This window comes from Argopecten irradians, chromosome 3 (assembly GCF_041381155.1).
Source record: "Argopecten irradians isolate NY chromosome 3, Ai_NY, whole genome shotgun sequence".
Lineage (NCBI taxonomy): Eukaryota > Metazoa > Mollusca > Bivalvia > Pectinida > Pectinidae > Argopecten > Argopecten irradians.
Window position 1 is genome coordinate 57,024,635 of NC_091136.1, and position 17,452 is coordinate 57,042,086.

The 17,452-nt window shown below is 35.7% G+C and overlaps 2 protein-coding genes across 2 annotated transcripts in view; one reads left to right on the plus strand and one right to left on the minus strand.

Annotated features, from left to right (window-relative positions):
* Positions 1-12,868, plus strand: part of LOC138319182 (transmembrane protein 160-like) — a 93,504-nt gene extending 80,636 nt beyond the window's left edge. The window contains exon 6 of the transcript XR_011207969.1: positions 12,667-12,868. The gene's annotated coding sequence lies outside the window, so the exon portion shown is untranslated. The remainder of the gene's footprint in view (positions 1-12,666) is intronic.
* A 1,033-nt stretch (positions 12,869-13,901) lies between these two features.
* LOC138319185 (uncharacterized) lies at positions 13,902-16,880 on the minus strand. The gene is made up of 2 exons (XM_069262160.1): positions 16,824-16,880; positions 13,902-16,367 (listed from the first exon to the last, which is right to left on the minus strand). The coding sequence occupies exon 2, from the start codon at positions 15,048-15,050 to the stop codon at positions 13,944-13,946; it is 1,107 nt and encodes a 368-aa protein (XP_069118261.1). The 5' UTR covers positions 15,051-16,367; positions 16,824-16,880; the 3' UTR covers positions 13,902-13,943.
* Between the last annotated feature and the right edge of the window lie 572 nt (positions 16,881-17,452).

Consider the following 17,452-nt stretch of genomic DNA (forward strand, 5'->3'; position numbering starts at 1 on the left):
ACCCTGACTGCATTTATCTTGTAACAAACCCTGACTCATTTATCTTGTAACAAACCCTGACTCATTTATCTTGTAACAAACCCTGACTGCATTTATCTTGTAACAAACCCTGACTCATTTATCTTGTAACAAACCCTGACTGCATTTATCTTGTAACAAACCCTGACTGCATTTATCTTGTAACAAACCCTGACTGCATTTATCTTGTAACAAACCCTGACTGCATTTCTCTTGTAACAAACCCTGACTGCATTTCTCTTGTAACAAAAACCCTGACTCATTTATCTTGTAACAAACCCTGACTGCATTTATCTTGTAACAAACCCTGACTGCATTTATCTTGTAACAAACCCTGACTGCATTTATCTTGTAACAAACCCTGACTCATTTATCTTGTAACAAACCCTGACTGCATTTATCTTGTAACAAACCCTGACTCATTTATCTTGTAACAAACCCTGACTGCATTTATCTTGTAACAAACCCTGACTGCATTTATCTTGTAACAAACCCTGACTGCATTTATCTTGTAACAAACCCTGACTGCATTTATCTTGTAACAAACCCTGACTGCATTTATCTTGTAACAAACCCTGACTGCATTTATCTTGTAACAAACCCTGACTGCATTTATCTTGTAACAAACCCTGACTGCATTTATCTTGTAACAAACCCTGACTCATTTATCTTGTAACAAACCCTGACTCATTTATCTTGTAACAAACCCTGACTCATTTATCTTGTAACAAACCCTGACTCATTTATCTTGTAACAAACCCTGACTGCATTTATCTTGTAACAAACCCTGACTCATTTATCTTGTAACAAACCCTGACTCATTTATCTTGTAACAAACCCTGACTCATTTATCTTGTAACAAACCCTGACTGCATTTATCTTGTAACAAACCCTGACTCATTTATCTTGTAACAAACCCTGACTCATTTATCTTGTAACAAACCCTGACTGCATTTCTCTTGTAACAAACCCTGACTCATTTATCTTGTAACAAACCCTGACTGCATTTATCTTGTAACAAACCCTGACTCATTTATCTTGTAACAAACCCTGACTCATTTATCTTGTAACAAACCCTGACTCATTTATCTTGTAACAAACCCTGACTGCATTTATCTTGTAACAAACCCTGACTGCATTTATCTTGTAACAAACCCTGACTCATTTATCTTGTAACAAACCCTGACTGCATTTATCTTGTAACAAACCCTGACTCATTTATCTTGTAACAAACCCTGACTCATTTATCTTGTAACAAACCCTGACTCATTTATCTTGTAACAAACCCTGACTGCATTTATCTTGTAACAAACCCTGACTGCATTTATCTTGTAACAAACCCTGACTGCATTTATCTTGTAACAAACCCTGACTGCATTTCTCTTGTAACAAACCCTGACTCATTTATCTTGTAACAAACCCTGACTCATTTATCTTGTAACAAACCCTGACTGCATTTATCTTGTAACAAACCCTGACTGCATTTATCTTGTAACAAACCCTGACTGCATTTATCTTGTAACAAACCCTGACTGCATTTATCTTGTAACAAACCCTGACTGCATTTATCTTGTAACAAACCCTGACTGCATTTATCTTGTAACAAACCCTGACTGCATTTATCTTGTAACAAACCCTGACTCATTTATCTTGTAACAAACCCTGACTGCATTTATCTTGTAACAAACCCTGACTGCATTTATCTTGTAACAAACCCTGACTGCATTTATCTTGTAACAAACCCTGACTGCATTTATCTTGTAACAAACCCTGACTGCATTTATCTTGTAACAAACCCTGACTGCATTTATCTTGTAACAAACCCTGACTGCATTTATCTTGTAACAAACCCTGACTGCATTTATCTTGTAACAAACCCTGACTCATTTATCTTGTAACAAACCCTGACTGCATTTATCTTGTAACAAACCCTGACTCATTTATCTTGTAACAAACCCTGAACTCATTTATCTTGTAACAAACCCTGACTGCATTTATCTTGTAACAAACCCTGACTCATTTATCTTGTAACAAACCCTGACTGCATTTATCTTGTAACAAACCCTGACTGCATTTATCTTGTAACAAACCCTGACTGCATTTATCTTGTAACAAACCCTGACTCATTTATCTTGTAACAAACCCTGACTGCATTTATCTTGTAACAAACCCTGACTGCATTTATCTTGTAACAAACCTGACTCATTTATCTTGTAACAAACCCTGACTCATTTTATCTTGTAACAAACCCTGACTCATTTATCTTGTAACAAACCCTGACTGCATTTATCTTGTAACAAACCCTGACTGCATTTATCTTGTAACAAACCCTGACTGCATTTATCTTGTAACAAACCCTGACTGCATTTATCTTGTAACAAACCCTGACTCATTTATCTTGTAACAAACCCTGACTCATTTATCTTGTAACAAACCCTGACTCATTTCTGTAACCTCATTTATCTTGTAACAAACCCTGACTCATTTATCTTGTAACAAACCCTGACTGCATTTATCTTGTAACAAACCCTGACTCATTTATCTTGTAACAAACCCTGACTGCATTTATCTTGTAACAAACCCTGACTGCATTTATCTTGTAACAAACCCTGACTGCATTTACTTGTAAACCCTGACTCATTTATCTTGTAACAAACCCTGACTGCATTTATCTTGTAACAAACCCTGACTGCATTTATCTTGTAACAAACCCTGACTGCATTTATCTTGTAACAAACCCTGACTGCATTTATCTTGTAACAAACCCTGACTGCATTTATCTTGTAACAAACCCTGACTCATTTATCTTGTAACAAACCCTGACTGCATTTATCTTGTAACAAACCCTGACTGCATTTATCTTGTAACAAACCCTGACTCATTTATCTTGTAACAAACCCTGACTCATTTATCTTGTAACAAACCCTGACTGCATTTATCTTGTAACAAACCCTGACTGCATTTATCTTGTAACAAACCCTGACTCATTTATCTTGTAACAAACCCTGACTGCATTTATCTTGTAACAAACCCTGACTGCATTTATCTTGTAACAAACCCTGACTGCATTTATCTTGTAACAAACCCTGACTCATTTATCTTGTAACAAACCCTGACTGCATTTATCTTGTAACAAACCCTGACTGCATTTATCTTGTAACAAACCCTGACTGCATTTATCTTGTAACAAACCCTGACTGCATTTATCTTGTAACAAACCCTGACTGCATTTATCTTGTAACAAACCCTGACTGCATTTCTCTTGTAACAAACCCTGACTGCATTTATCTTGTAACAAACCCTGACTCATTTATCTTGTAACAAACCCTGACTGCATTTATCTTGTAACAAACCCTGACTGCATTTATCTTGTAACAAACCCTGACTGCATTTATCTTGTAACAAACCCTGACTGCATTTATCTTGTAACAAACCCTGACTGCATTTATCTTGTAACAAACCCTGACTCATTTATCTTGTAACAAACCCTGACTGCATTTATCTTGTAACAAACCCTGACTGCATTTATCTTGTAACAAACCCTGACTGCATTTATCTTGTAACAAACCCTGACTGCATTTATCTTGTAACAAACCCTGACTCATTTATCTTGTAACAAACCCTGACTGCATTTATCTTGTAACAAACCCTGACTGCATTTATCTTGTAACAAACCCTGACTCATTTATCTTGTAACAAACCCTGACTGCATTTATCTTGTAACAAACCCTGACTGCATTTATCTTGTAACAAACCCTGACTCATTTATCTTGTAACAAACCCTGACTGCATTTATCTTGTAACAAACCCTGACTGCATTTATCTTGTAACAAACCCTGACTCATTTATCTTGTAACAAACCCTGACTCATTTATCTTGTAACAAACCCTGACTGCATTTATCTTGTAACAAACCCTGACTGCATTTATCTTGTAACAAACCCTGACTGCATTTATCTTGTAACAAACCCTGACTCATTTATCTTGTAACAAACCCTGACTGCATTTCTCTTGTAACAAACCCTGACTGCATTTCTCTTGTAACAAACCCTGACTCATTTATCTTGTAACAAACCCTGACTGCATTTATCTTGTAACAAACCCTGACTGCATTTCTCTTGTAACAAACCCTGACTGCATTTATCTTGTAACAAACCCTGACTGCATTTATCTTGTAACAAACCCTGACTGCATTTATCTTGTAACAAACCCTGACTGCATTTATCTTGTAACAAACCCTGACTGCATTTATCTTGTAACAAACCCTGACTCATTTATCTTGTAACAAACCCTGACTGTAACATTTATCTTGTAACAAACCCTGACTGCATTTATCTTGTAACAAACCCTGACTCATTTATCTTGTAACAAACCCTGACTGCATTTATCTTGTAACAAACATTTATCTTGTAACAAACCTGACTCATTTATCTTGTAACAAACCCTGACTGCATTTCTCTTGTAACAAACCCTGACTGCTTTTATCTTGTAACAAACCCTGACTCATTTATCTTGTAACAAACCCTGACTGCATTTATCTTGTAACAAACCCTGACTCATTTATCTTGTAACAAACCCTGACTGCATTTATCTTGTAACAAACCCTGACTCATTTATCTTGTAACAAACCCTGACTCATTTATCTTGTAACAAACCCTGACTGCATTTATCTTGTAACAAACCCTGACTGCATTTATCTTGTAACAAACCCTGACTCATTTACTTGTAACAAACCCTGACTCATTTATCTTGTAACAAACCCTGACTCATTTATCTTGTAACAAACCCTGACTGCATTTATCTTGTAACAAACACTGACTGCATTTATCTTGTAACAAACCCTGAAGACTCATTTATCTTGTAACAAACCCTGACTGCATTTATCTTGTAACAAACCCTGACTGCATTTATCTTGTAACAAACCCTGACTGCATTTATCTTGTAACAAACCCTGACTCATTTATCTTGTAACAAACCCTGACTCATTTATCTTGTAACAAACCCTGACTGCATTTATCTTGTAACAAACCCTGACTCATTTATCTTGTAACAAACCCTGACTCATTTATCTTGTAACAAACCCTGACTGCATTTATCTTGTAACAAACCCTGACTCATTTATCTTGTAACAAACCCTGACTGCATTTATCTTGTAACAAACCCTGACTCATTTATCTTGTAACAAACCCTGACTCATTTATCTTGTAACAAACCCTGACTGCATTTATCTTGTAACAAACCCTGACTGCATTTATCTTGTAACAAACCCTGACCATTTATCTTGTAACAAACCCTGACTCATTTATCTTGTAACAAACCCTGACTCATTTATCTTGTAACAAACCCTGACTGCATTTATCTTGTAACAAACCCTGACTCATTTATCTTGTAACAAACCCTGACTGCATTTATCTTGTAACAAACCCTGGACTGCATTTATCTTGTAACAAACCCTGACTCATTTATCTTGTAACAAACCCTGACTGCATTTTATCTTGTAACAAACCCTGACTCATTTATCTTGTAACAAACCCTGACTCATTTATCTTGTAACAAACCCTGACTGCATTTATCTTGTAACAAACCCTGACTCATTTATCTTGTAACAAACCCTGACTCATTTATCTTGTAACAAACCCTGACTGCATTTATCTTGTAACAAACCCTGACTGCATTTATCTTGTAACAAACCCTGACTCATTTATCTTGTAACAAACCCTGACTCATTTATCTTGTAACAAACCCTGACTCATTTATCTTGTAACAAACCCTGACTCATTTATCTTGTAACAAACCCTGACTCATTTATCTTGTAACAAACCCTGACTCATTTATCTTGTAACAAACCCTGACTGCATTTATCTTGTAACAAACCCTGACTGCATTTATCTTGTAACAACCCCTGACTCATTTATCTTGTAACAAACCCTGACTGCATTTATCTTGTAACAAACCCTGACTGCATTTATCTTGTAACAAACCCTGACTGCATTTATCTTGTAACAAACCCTGACTGCATTTATCTTGTAACAAACCCTGACTGCATTTATCTTGTAACAAACCCTGACTGCATTTATCTTGTAACAAACCCTGACTGCATTTATCTTGTAACAAACCCTGACTGCATATTTATCTTGTAACAAACCCTGACTCATTTTATCTTGTAACAAACCCTGACTCATTTATCTTGTAACAAACCCTGACTCATTTATCTTGTAACAAACCCTGACTCATTTATCTTGTAACAAACCCTGACTGCATTTCTCTTGTAACAAACCCTGACTCATTTCTCTTGTAACAAACCCTGACTCATTTATCTTGTAACAAACCCTGACTACATTTATCTTGTAACAAACCCTGACTGCATTTATCTTGTAACAAACCCTGACTGCATTTATCTTGTAACAAACCCTGACTGCATTTATCTTGTAACAAACCCTGACTGCATTTATCTTGTAACAAACCCTGACTGCATTTATCTTGTAACAAACCCTGACTGCATTTATCTTGTAACAAACCCTGACTGCATTTATCTTGTAACAAACCCTGACTGCATTTATCTTGTAACAAACCCTGACTGCATTATCTTGTAACAAACCCTGACTGCATTTATCTTGTAACAAACCCTGACTGCATTTCTCTTGTAACAAACCCTGACTGCATTTATCTTGTAACAAACCCTGACTCATTTATCTTGTAACAAACCCTGACTGCATTTCTCTTGTAACAAACCCTGACTCATTTCTCTTGTAACAAACCCTGACTGCATTTCTCTTGTAACAAACCCTGACTGCTTTTATCTTGTAACAAACCCTGACTGCATTTCTCTTGTAACAAACCCTGACTGCATTTCTCTTGTAACAAACCCTGACTACATTTATCTTGTAACAAACCCTGACTGCATTTATCTTGTAACAAACCCTGACTGCATTTATCTTGTAACAAACCCTGACTGCATTTATCTTGTAACAAACCCTGACTCATTTATCTTGTAACAAACCCTGACTGCATTTATCTTGTAACAAACCCTGACTGCATTTCTCTTGTAACAAAACCCTGACTGCATTTATCTTGTAACAAACCCTGACTCATTTATCTTGTAACAAACCCTGACTGCATTTATCTTGTAACAAACCCTGACTGCATTTATCTTGTAACAAACCCTGACTGCATTTATCTTGTAACAAACCCTGACTGCATTTATCTTGTAACAAACCCTGACTCATTTATCTTGTAACAAACCCTGACTGCATTTCTCTTGTAACAAACCCTGACTGCATTTATCTTGTAACAAACCCTGACTGCATTTATCTTGTAACAAACCCTGACTGCATTTATCTTGTAACAAACCCTGACTGCATTTATCTTGTAACAAACCCTGACTGCATTTATCTTGTAACAAACCCTGACTGCATTTATCTTGTAACAAACCCTGACTGCATTTCTCTTGTAACAAACCCTGACTGCATTTCTCTTGTAACAAACCCTGACTGCATTTATCTTGTAACAAACCCTGACTGCATTTCTCTTGTAACAAACCCTGACTCATTTATCTTGTAACAAACCCTGACTGCATTTCTCTTGTAACAAACCCTGACTCATTTATCTTGTAACAAACCCTGACTGCATTTATCTTGTAACAAACCCTGACTCATTTATCTTGTAACAAACCCTGACTGCATTTATCTTGTAACAAACCCTGACTGCATTTATCTTGTAACAAACCCTGACTGCATTTATCTTGTAACAAACCCTGACTGCATTTCTCTTGTAACAAACCCTGACTCATTTCTCTTGTAACAAACCCTGACTCATTTATCTTGTAACAAACCCTGACTGCATTTCTCTTGTAACAAACCCTGACTCATTTATCTTGTAACAAACCCTGACTCATTTATCTTGTAACAAACCCTGACTCATTTATCTTGTAACAAACCCTGACTCATTTATCTTGTAACAAACCCTGACTCATTTATCTTGTAACAAACCCTGACTGCATTTATCTTGTAACAAACCCTGACTGCATTTCTCTTGTAACAAACCCTGACTGCATTTCTCTTGTAACAAACCCTGACTCATTTCTCTTGTAACAAACCCTGACTCATTTACCTTGTAACAAACCCTGACTGCATTTCTCTTGTAACAAACCCTGACTCATTTCTCTTGTAACAAACCCTGACTCATTTATCTTGTAACAAACCCTGACTCATTTATCTTGTAACAAACCTTTGCTTGACTGATTTATCTTGTAACAAACCCTGACTGCATTTATCTGGTAACAAACCAAGCGACCTAATGATTCTTCAAAAAGCGCGAATGCAGTGCGTATGAATGAATCACGGAAAGCATGTATCATAAATCTCTAATGAACGAAATCAAAACAAAAATGAGTGAATGTAAGTAAGTATATAGGAATATGAATATTGAACGAGAGCCCTCTTGTAGAATGACAATTCTGTGCGGATGCTGAATCCTGGGTTCCCCAAACTTAGCAGCTGTGGTAACAATACAGGATAAGTTACAATATATTTCAATACTAATTGCACAATTTGTCCCATCTCAACCCATCCACCCCACATCCCCCACCCAACCCCCAACCCCCAAATAAAAGACGGAAAAAAAACCCCACAAAAAACAAACAAACAAGTTGATCTTTAAAGTACATCTGTCTCCAGAACCAAATAATTTGTTTCAATGTTGATATGTTTGGATCGTAATTTGGTTTGGTGTACGAACTCTGCTCTGCACGTCGACTCTTTTCTGGCTGTGCTATTTATATTCTGATTTGTGTGCCAGTAATTAAACTAAACTCAGTTTCCTCTACTGCGATCGGAAGTTGGAGATGACAACAAAGTTACAGGGCAAGATGATGGTAATGAAAGAGCGTTTTTCCCCTGGTCACGTGTTTCTGTTGGCAGGTGTACTTTACAGGAAGTCCTTGAGTCAGCCGTTAGGTACATCAGACACAGTATAGATAAATCGTATGATTCTATTTTTATATAGTTAACATTATTTACAGATGTAAGGATCGAACTGCAATTGAACAAACTAAACATAAAAATCCACATACTGTATATAATGTGTTTATAGATAACATCTCTTTACAAAAGACTCTATTATGAAGAGACCGACATCACGCAGAATTGCAGTAGTTCTATTTCTCAGAATGATTTCTACTATCCGATGAATTTTACACAAAGTCCTCTCTGAAATTCCTAATTCCATCAATAGTAAACGTGGTCTTGACAATAGTAACGATGTTCTATCTTTTGTAAGTCTTGTAAAGACGGAAGGTTCAAGCGGTTCAGAAAAATTGAAGATGGATTCGTGAAATATGTGTTAAATATCATTTTAATTATCCATATAATTGTTTTATTCTCAGTCTCACCTAATTGTATGTCTGATGAATGCCGTTGTAGAGAGCCAACGTAATATAGTTATGATTCTTTACGTTTTACTTCCAGTAAATAAGGTCTCAAAGACAACTACAGTATAACGCATTTCTAATGTGAACGATTACATAAGGAACTATAATTGTTAACGTTCTATTATACAATGTACTTCTTTGTTACACAAAACATGCCATTTTTGTAATAAACGACAATTTTGTGAAATATGTCACAGAAAAAACTAGAACGTAAATAAAGGAGGGGTATCACTTTGGGACGTTTTTACGGCCATTCTAAGCAAAATAGTATGGATACCTTAGGATCAGCTGCATATTGTATGCTATTCAGAATATCGGATTTTTTCTGGGCTTATGGTAATTTCAGAGGTCAAAGGTAAAAGTTTCAAATACAACATTTTCATTGTTGTTTAAGTCCTAATTGAATATTAGGATATATATGATATTTTTGCAGTTTTTGCAAGAACATATTGAGTTCGTGAAGTTCAGTTCAAAAACTAATAAAAAATTAAAGAAGTAGGTCACAGTGACTTAGTTAAGTATTTGTTCTATTTTAGCATTCAAAAACTTTTCTTCGATTTGATAGCTTCCGGATGATGTTAAGTACTGCATGTGGATCTTGACATGACCTGCTTAAGATAACTATACATTCTAGGATCACATTGGCTGCTACGTCACGTTCATAAATTAGGTCATATTCAATTAATGATATCATCTGTACACTAAGCATCCGCTGTTTTCCAAAGTTTAAACAGGTTTTAAATCTATTTAAACTTGTTTTATGAGCTAATTTATGTAACACTTTCACTAAAGATAGGATTGCAGAGTTGTGCCTGCTGCCTCCCTGCATGATCGTAAGAGGCGACTAAATTTGGAATATTTTGTCACCCAACCATTTCATAGCTTTAGAGTGACGTTTATATCTTTATTTGGATTTTGTATGATCTGCTTAAGATGATTTCATCTTAGGGTCACATGAGCTGGGTGACGGGAATGAATTAGGTCATATTCAATGAATTTTATCTTCTGTCAACTTTATCTTTAAGGTTTTTTTATGATTTTTTCCCGCTATTTAAGTTTGTTTTATGAGAGAATCTGAGGCAATACCTGCATTGAAATGACATTGTTAGAATTGTGCTTTGTGCCCCATTGCATGATCGTAAAAAGCGACTAAATATGGAACCTTTATCTTATGGTTTTAGCAAACAATATCATGTATCTAACATCTAGTGTTCACCATAAGAGAGTATTATCTTGAAAATAACTAGTTTGTGACAGGAAAGTTTTCCTGAGAAAGACACCTTCTCTAGTAAGTTTGAGACAGAAATCCAATGTATTTGGATCTAGTTGGCCACTAGAAGTGAGATACCAGATTTTAAACGCCTTTTCCGATTATGCAATGATGAAGCAGGTACAATTCAAAAAGCATACATGCAATGCGAGTGTTGCTTAAAGGGACAATTCACTCAGGCTAATTCTTTTACATAACAAATAAGCAAAATATAGCATAAATGTATTGTTCTACATTTCATTTGAAACATATAACGTAAAACATTGACAAATTCCATGACATTTTAAACTATTTTAATTAATATCGTTGAAATATCAAATCGTTGATCAATACGATTAAGCAGGTACATTACGGACGCTGTACCCATACCCGAGCGAAAGTCACGCACGTTAAACAAATAAACTACATAACCACTGACAAGGTGATAAAATGATTTTTAGGCAAGACAGTTCACCTAATAAGGTGAACAAACTACTGTCAGAGCCGTTTGAGCAGCTCTAGACCAAAGTTGCATTACTCTACAAAAATTACTAGCTTAAACACTTGCTTTAAACATGGAAAATCAAGACGATACCATTCATTAAACGTGATCTAATAAATGCACGTGACTCAGCAAATGTGACCCTAGCATGTAATCATCTGAAGAAGATTAAATTAAGTGTTGAACATTAATCTAAAGCTTTGAAATGGTTGAAAAATTGATAAAAATATTTTCATCTCAGTAACCACGAGATTAAGATTCTGAATTAAGTCGCCTTTCACTATCATGCAATGGGGTAGCAGACACAATGCTAAAATCCTACCGTCAGTGAAAGTGTTGCGTGGAATAAGCTCATAATACAAGACTTAATAATAATTTAAAATCCCTCTTTAAAACATGGGAAAACAGCGAATGCGTAGTGGACATATAATACCATTAATTCAATATGACCTTATTTATGCACGTGACCTAGCCATTGTGACCCTAGGATGTAATCATCTTAAACAGGCCATATCGAGATCCACATGCAGTATTAAACATTAATCTCAAGCTATCAAATCGTTGAAAATCGTAGATTTGAGCCAAAATATTACAGTTTTTAATGCTGAAAGAGAACAAATACTAACTTTGTCACTCTGACATTCTTTTTTAATTCTTTTTATCAGTTTTCTGAACTGAACTTCACAAATCTAAGATTTTTACATGCAAAAACTGCAAAAAAAAAAGATCTCTATTTCAATATATTATTATTTAGGACTAAAACAATGATTTAAAAAATTATCCCTGTTATACAAAACAAGAAAAGCTACACAATCACGGTAATATCCGGATAGCCCATTCTCTTTTCCTAAAATCAGATAGAAATCCTATAAATTCCAATTAACAATGGAAGATAGGACTAATGGTGTATATCATCTTAGAGCATGCATTTCGTGAACTTTTCAATAATGAACGACAATGACATTGATATGAGATTTATAACAAGCAGTCAGATACATAGTTTAGGAAACATACATCAGACACGTGGTATCGATTTTCCGAACTATATTTTAACCAAAGCGTACGTCACAGCAATGACATTACAATGCTGTCGTATATAACTGTTAGACCTGTATATTACCATACAGCTTCTGATTTGATGCTGTAACTAGCTAACCCATTAGTAAACAGAGGTCTTTAGGTGGTTTCCTTGGAACATCATGTGCTTCCTAAATGTCATTGCATATACATGTATTCAGAAATCTTTAAAAGTTCCGTTAGTTACCTAATTATAAACAGTTCCCGATCGCAAACAACAGAACATTCTTAATGATTCTTCAAAGTTTGAATGTTTTTTGAAAAATATTTATACAGAAATTATCTTGCATACGCCAAGGTTAGACACCAACACAGTCACAAATTACAGTTTCTAAATGATTATTTTTTCTTTGTTTCCATACTAAATCTGTTCTTTTCTCTTTTCTTTTTAAAGCACTATGAAAAAAGAAGATGAGGAAAACAATCCCGACGCGACACGTATCGATTCGGAAAAATAATCACAGGAATCATATAAAAAATCATTGTTTTCATACTAAATCCAACTTCCTGATTGGCTATGCGGTTCACACAGTTTGCAAACAAAATTTCTTTCATACCCGGCGAAGTTAAAAAATAATGACAACAATGCTCAAATGAAAAAGTAAAGGTTGAAAATTATTTCTTTTAATATATTGATATCATATCCAAAAATGATTATAAACCTTAATATCATTTATTGATTCAAACAGTTTGCAAACATTTTTTTTCATTTCTCTCTGAAATTAAAAAAAAATGACATCAATGCTTAATAGAGGATATTCCTTGTTTCTTGAATAATGCCATTAATATTTTATCTAGTGAGGTGGAAACTTTGATATTTTTTCGGATTGTGATTTATTACATTTGTTTTCTCGATTCCATTTACAGAAGACTTCACTTCTACTTCCGCCAAACGTTATTTGCCCTTGCGATTAATCATTACGGCCTATTTTTGTGAGCATAACGTCATATTTTTGTATGACGACGTCATTTTGATTTGACAATCAAAATTATGTTTTCGCTGTCAATGCTGTATTCCGATTGGTCAAAAGCGAGTGAAAATACCAGTTAAAATATCACTCACATTTTCACCAGAAAAAAACCCTTATATTTCACTGCGAAAAATGTAATAAAATGTTATTTTCATTATTTCAGACACAGAACTAATAAACACTAAACATGACTTTCCAGTACCAGTGGTATTTCAACCCGCGTAATTCAACTACGGTATGACACAAAGCCTTCGTAAGGAGTAAAATGATTAACGAGTTCAAGCTATGGATCAATGCACGAGTTACTACTTTTCAGGTATTAATAGCTCTACTTTGACAGTGTAACGGAAGAAAATATACCATTACAGCCGTGCTACCCCAACTGAGAACGATTCGTGTATATAAACCCCTACCGCTCTACCGCTGACTTGTACCGATGTATCGAATGTAGACTCGAGTACTGTCGCCAAACCCACAGGTAAATCGCGGATTGAAACTGGCTACACTTAGCTGTACCAACCGCTTGAAGTGTCGAGCATGTGTATATTTCTAAAAAAACAATCGTAATTGTTACAAATATTTGGAATCTGTTATTCAAATAATATCTTATACATTCTAATATTGGATTTTATATATCAATATAAATACGTGTGTGTAAACCATAACCTTTTATTCGTACCTGTATATCTGAAATCAGAAGCTACACATAGCCACACAAAGTATAAAAATTTCTCAGTTCGCTCTGTGGAATATCCCCTAAAACTGTGAGAACAGCCAATTCTGTGTAGTTCTCGGTAAATTCTGTATCGTTTCGGAGACGGTGTCGCATAGCATGAAATACATGCTCCACAACGTTGAACTGGGGGGAATATGGTGGTTGAAATATCAAGCTTACACCGGCGTTGTTCAGCATAGCCCTTAACATTCTCTCACCAGCGTGATGATGGTGAAACCCACAATTGTCCATAATTAAAACATCCCCCACGGAAAACACAGGGTTGCCAAGGTCGTTGGTTTGACGCAATGCTTCGTCAAAATAATTTACCATTTCCATAGCATTGGAAGGCCCTTGTATCACATCGTAATAGTCCAGTCCGAAATAACCACAACAAGCGTTGACAGTCAGTTTCAGATTACTGGCATACCTCTGTATTTCATGTGCTCTTTTACCACGTGAACTGTGACCATACGTTCTATTTCCAGCTGTTGTATCAACCGATGCCTCGTCGAAAAAATGCATTTGACTAGGCGCGTAGTTTAGAAGACTAGCAATATAGTGTGTGACAATATCGTCATGGTTTATCCTCTGTGTTTCGACGGGCACCTGAGAAACTTTTTTGTATGTCATATCCAAATCACGTTTTTTTACACGACTTATCAAACTCCTCGATGGGACGTTATCCGCTGTACATATATTTCTTTCCAAAAGTTTCGTCACGATTTCACGGTCATATATGCTAGGTTTTTTAAATGTTTGATACTCAATGAACTTTGTTACTTCTTCAGTGGCTTTTTTAGTTACAGGTACAGTAGCCATGCTTTTCACTAAAGGCTTGGATAAATTACCAGTTGCAATTTTATGACAGGCCGATTTGGAGACTCCCGTCCGTTTCGATATATCACCGAACGATAGTCCTTCTGCATACAAATGAATTATAGTTTTTCTAGAATCAACATCCAGTGGTTTTCCATGTTGGTACACACGACCGAAAGTGTTCGATTCCATATTTCCAATATTATCTTGTCCTGTAAACAATGTCTGGTTAACGTTTTTGGCTCTGTGTGTTTGTGTGTTGTGTGTGTACATGTGTCACGTTCACAGTGGCGGGGTAAACGACAATGGTCTGACAAAAGGCCAGTCTATATTACTAGTAAAATAAGGTAAACTGATTCAACTTTTCCTGACTTTTTTTAAGGTAGTACTATCAAGTTTCAGATGCTTATAGATTTTCATATATTTGTATATGTACTATAGTATTTCAACATGCACAAATATTTCAGGAATCATCAGTTGTTGCAATCGCTAATCCATTTACATATATATTGAGGTTTAAAAAATTACAAAAACAAATGCTTAATGACATTGAAAGATTTTAATTTCCTCATATATTTCCAAACTTTCGACTTTGCTGTATAATGCAGGTATATTGCTTACTGTAATATAGGCATAAGTCACATGTCCAACAGTCCTGCATATTATACATGTACCCCTAGGTAGTAGTCTACAAGTGAAAAAAAAAACCAGCACATATCTCGTGTACTATACTGCAAAATAGAATCACTGTTATATATTGAACATGCATGTACTTACATGCAATCTTTGATTTCAAGTTAATCATATTGATAACAAAACTTAACTCCAAAATTAACTCGGTAAAGTAATATCATATGTTCAGCGTTCAATTTCTGTCTATATCAAGTACTGTCTTGTAACTTGAATGAAAATACAATGACAAATTTAAAGTTTTACAATACAATCAACTGATTCTGTGGGAATTTGAAATCACAAGTCCTCGTCAGGAGGAAGAGGCGGATTAATGGCAGACTCATCAAGATCAGCAGGTAATGGAGGGAAAATTTCTGTACTAGGAGCTGTTGCTGTGGCTGTGGCTGCTGGATAGTTATAACTCCAAACAGGTTGGGTAACTTGAGGGTACATTCCAAACTGCCCATAATTCCAAGGCCACCAATTATAATTTGGCAGCATCTGTGGTGTCATACATGTAGGGGACTGCATTTCAGTGGCGGGTCTCGGAATTGGTGATTGCATACATGTAGATGGTGTGAAAGTTACTGGTGGAACTGATGTACATGAAGATTGCTCAACTTTATTACAACCTTTTCCTACTTTGGTCCTACCATCGATAAGTAAGGATTCAATGTTTTCCTTTGTTAAATTAGATGGGATACGCCCATTACATGCGATTTTGATTAGTCTAATATCTTTCTGTAGGTCTTTCTGACCTTCCTGGCCAATGTACCTCTGTGGGTAACATGCCTTTAAATGTGGCCTCAAGGCATTGACGAAATTTGTGGTATTGTGTTGCAGGAAAGTGTTAATGCTGGTAATCTCCTCGCCGACACTCTTAAGTCGCTTCTCAATTCCATGTATTTCCTTGTTAGCCTGTTGGTAAAAGAAATGGCCAATCATTTACTACATTACCTTAGATGTTGAAAGGATGTTAAACAGTATTAAACTAAACCGAATTTAGGTTATTTTTTTGGCTTGAGAACAAACCTGATAAAAAGTTTTTGAGTAGGCACTGATTTTTTAGGGTTGATCGGGTTACCGGAAACATAAATATTTTTTGTATGGCCTTACCATATTTATACACTCTCATACAGGAATATTTATTTGTTAGTACCAAAATACTGCTGATAACAAAATATTTTCACAAATGAACAATCTATTTTATATTCAATTGTGTATAAGGCCGATCATAACCTTTATACTCTTGCTCTTTAATTTACTTTGTAAAAAAAATATCAGCTGGATGAATTTCACCATTCACGAATACCAGATACTTATGATTCTGTAAATATTCACGTTAGACTACCAATGAAATTTTGTGAAACGTACCTCAGATATTGATGACTTATATTCTGGATGTTTTGACTGGAGACCACAAACTTGGTAGCCCTCACAGTGCAAGAACGGACAATCTCTGTTCCCCTTATTTCCAATGGTCAGGTGCCCACGGCGGTGACACTTGTCACATATGAAAATTGTGACGGGATTCACTGGTATTGGTTCTCGTTCATCAGGTCTGTTGTGTGTAAAAGTGTTTAACTCGTCTTTTTTATTTGATAATAATATAGTTAACGTGTCCCGTTCGTCTTTTAATCTCGATAGCTCTGAGAGTAGGAATCCGTTAGATTTTTCAGGTGGCGAATCAGATTTTTTTTTCTTCATTTAGGCCTATATATGACTGACGAACTCCACTGAGTGTTCGTCAAACTTAAGTCGTTTTGGTTTGTGCATGGAAGTGGTACCGGTAGGTAGGCATACAGACGAACCCATGTCAGTGACTATGCTCTCCTTCATTTTCATTTTGGTGTCCGGCGTTTGCAAATTTACAATCTTGTCGATTAGCATGCGCTTGTAAACGACTGGCAAATTCATTTCGAGTACTTCGTTTGGACGAAGAAAGCGGAGAGTTTCATTATTTGTTACTGACAGTTTCTCAAACTCTTCCTTGTATTTCAATA